Source organism: Herpailurus yagouaroundi, unplaced genomic scaffold, assembly GCF_014898765.1.
Source record: "Herpailurus yagouaroundi ecotype Mexico unplaced genomic scaffold, PumYag 192, whole genome shotgun sequence".
NCBI classification, from domain to species: Eukaryota; Metazoa; Chordata; class Mammalia; order Carnivora; family Felidae; genus Herpailurus; species Herpailurus yagouaroundi.
Genome location: NW_024412423.1, coordinates 24,736,991 through 24,740,137, shown reverse-complemented (window position 1 = coordinate 24,740,137; position 3,147 = coordinate 24,736,991). Strand labels below are relative to the sequence as shown.

Below are 3,147 nucleotides of genomic sequence, written 5' to 3'. Positions count from 1 at the left end.
TTCTTTCTTTCTTTCTTTCTTTCTTTCTTTCTTTCTTTCTTTCTTTCCTTCTTTCCTTCCTTCCTTCCTTCCTTCCTTCCTTCCTTCCTTCCTTCCTTTTCCAGTATGAAAAGTCCAAAATTTAGTAAGGAAAAATGTTAATTTCTTATTTAAAGTCATACACTTAGAAATGCCCAGCATAGAGCATTTTTTAGTGGGGTGGTGATAGTAATATTTTTAATGGGCCGGGGGTGGATAAAATAGATTATCCCTTAGGACAGAGATAGTATGTTTCTAGGTGTGTTATTTGAAGGTGTTCAGCCCAACCGGAGAGCCAAGAAGGGCTTTGAGAAGTATGAATATTTTAAATTGATTGGAAAATGAATATATATGGCCAAATACTTGAAGTTGAATCTTATTTAATTTTTGCCTTGAACTAATGTAGGAGGTCTGGAGCAGCAAGGACTTTTTCAAGTCAATGGAAATGCTGAGACAGTGGAGTGGCTTCGACAGAGATACGACAGCGGAGAAGAGGTGGATTTGGTTAAGGAAGCAGATGTTCCCTCAGCTATTAGTCTTCTTAGATTTTTCCTTCAAGAACTTCCTGAACCTGTTATTCCTGGCAGTTTGCATATTCACTTGATGCAGCTTTCTCAAGGTAGTATAATTTGATTCTTACTAATCAATCATTTGCCATTAATTTCAGGATATTTTTACCTTATAGAAATCTTGACATGTAGACAGTAATTATAGTAGTTCAGAGATCAATTTCTTATGTTCCCATTTGGGAACATACATTCTTTGTATCTATATGGTCTAGTCAAGGGAATGGCAACTTTTTAGATAACGTGTAGTACTATTTACTTTTTATGATTAGTCTTAGGAAGCTTAAGATACAGGGTGAGAAGGAGGAGGAGGAAGGGCAGGAGAAAAGAACAAGGAATAAGAGGGTTGGGAAAGAAGAAAAATATATATGAAGTGATATTGTGTGGCATAACATCCACTAATAGTGCCATTCCTTGGTGGTGATGTTAATATTGGATGTTTGTCCCTGGTTTGATAGAACTTGCTAGCAAAAACCAGAAGACAACTTTGATTCCAGGTTTGGAATATACTTAAAGCTTGTTCTTGGACTTCTGCCTGGAGGAAATAAAATACCAAATTGAATATCAGGATTCCAAGCCAAATAAAAAAGCATTGATATGTATTTGTTGGGTTAGGTTTTTGGTGGTGACTAATAGTAGGGCTTAGCTGGAATGGAATAAGAAGGAAAAATAGACATAGAGGTAGGCAGAAAGGTAAGAAGAACCAAGCAGTGAGGAAATAATTCTGTTCCTAGAGCCAAATGGTATTCAGTGTATGTAATGGAGTGACGTGTTTCATTATATGGGAAAGTTTATAAAGTTGGTGTATAATATTTACACATTTCTTGAAATTTAAAATTATGTTTTGGCTTTTCTTTGTATTGTGGAATCTCTTTAATTTTTTGAATTGGGTCTTCTAGAGAAATTCATTGGTGTTAAGACATAACTTTAATGCCTATCGCTGTCATAGCTGGATGTTTTATAATGTGTTTGTATTCTTAAGCCATCTGTAGTCAGAGAAGGAAGATTTTCTTTTGAGTGTTTTTATCCATCTTTAAAAAATTGTTTAAACACCTTTGAGCCTAAATTAGTGAGTACCTCTGATTTATGTCTGAAGGTCACTACTTTAATTCTCTTATTTTAATGTGCCACCTGGATCAAAAAACAGATTTCAAAATACATTGTCCTTAACGTCCCATTTTTTCAAAGGGTAACTTTATTCCCCCCGCCCAAATACTACTGTTTTGTTTTGAATTTCTGAATCCATTTCTTTGATTTTTTTTTTTGTAGGAATATTTTCAAATATTTATATTGAGTCACCTAATTGGCATTTTGCATCCATTAAATACGTAATGAAACTGATGTGTTAAAAGAGTTTTGAGTCCTTTTTATGACTCTAGAGCCATTTTTTTGTTTTTAAAGTAACAGGGTTCTCTGTTCAGTGTATTAGTTGAATGGCAGACAAGTCTTTATTTTTTAATAAGTTTATTTTGAGAGAGAGAGAGAGAGAGCATGAGTAGGGGAGGGGCAGAGAGAGAGGAAGAGAGAGAATCCCAAGCAGGCTCCACACTGCTAGCCTAGAACTTGATGTGGGCCTTCAACCCATGAACTGTGAAATCATGAGCTGAGCTGAAACCAAGAGTTGGAGGCTTAACCGACTGAGCCATGCAGGCACCTTGCAGACACATCTCTTAAAGATGGAACCTTAAGTTCCAGCTATCAGAAAAGTTATAAATGAGTAACTGGAATAAGATTTAATGGTAATAAAGTCATTGACTTTCACTGAGACTGTCAGAAGCTATTTTATCACTAGGATTATCATTTTGATTGAGTCATTTAAAATGATGACAGCATTGTGCACTATGTTATTCACAGGATTACAGTATGCATCTTACTAATTACTGCATTGACATTTGCTTGTGAATGAATTTAAAGTATACAAATTTGCTGTGGCCCATATGTTTTTAATTGTTCTAACATGAGAAATCCGTCATGCTCCATTCTCCACTTACGTAACCATTAGCATGTGTGTTTATGCATACACATACCCACATACACACCCCTTTTCTTAAGAGCTATGCAGAAAAGGTGTGGCAGTACTTAACTTGAGGTGCTGTTTCTGTTTGTTTTGTAATATAATCTGTTTAATTTTGTTTATTCTCCTTTAGTAATTTTTTGAGAAAGATGTCTGGTAGGTCACTGGATAGATTGCTTTCTCCACTTCTTGTAGAAGAGTACTGTGTTGGTATTTTAATTGACATTCAAAATACCTGAGAAAATTATTACTTTTTTTTAATGTTTATTTATTTTTGAGACAGAGCATGTGTGTGTGCAAGAGTGGGGAAGGGGAAGAGAGAGAGGGGGACAGAGGATCAGAAGCAGGCTCTGTGCTGACAGCGGAGAGCCCGAGGTAGGGGGATTGAATCCACTATCCGTGAGATGTGACCTGAGCTGCAGTCGGATGCCTAACCAACTGAGCCACCCAGGTGCCCTGAGGAGATTGTTGCTTTTAGGAACATGGAAGGAGCATTGTTGCAATTACATTTGTGTTTTTGTTTTTTTTTTTTTTAATTTTTTTTTTCAA

General features: G+C 36.0%; 1 protein-coding gene across 13 annotated transcripts in view; it reads left to right on the top strand.

Moving 5' to 3' along the window:
* FAM13B (family with sequence similarity 13 member B) overlaps positions 1–3,147 on the top strand; it is a 90,554-nt gene that overhangs the window by 21,370 nt on the left and 66,037 nt on the right. For all 13 annotated transcript variants that reach the window (XM_040444558.1, XM_040444557.1, XM_040444555.1 and 10 more), the window contains exon 4: positions 425–637. In XM_040444558.1, coding sequence (XP_040300492.1) covers positions 425–637 — 213 coding nt within the window. The remainder of the gene's footprint in view (positions 1–424; positions 638–3,147) is intronic.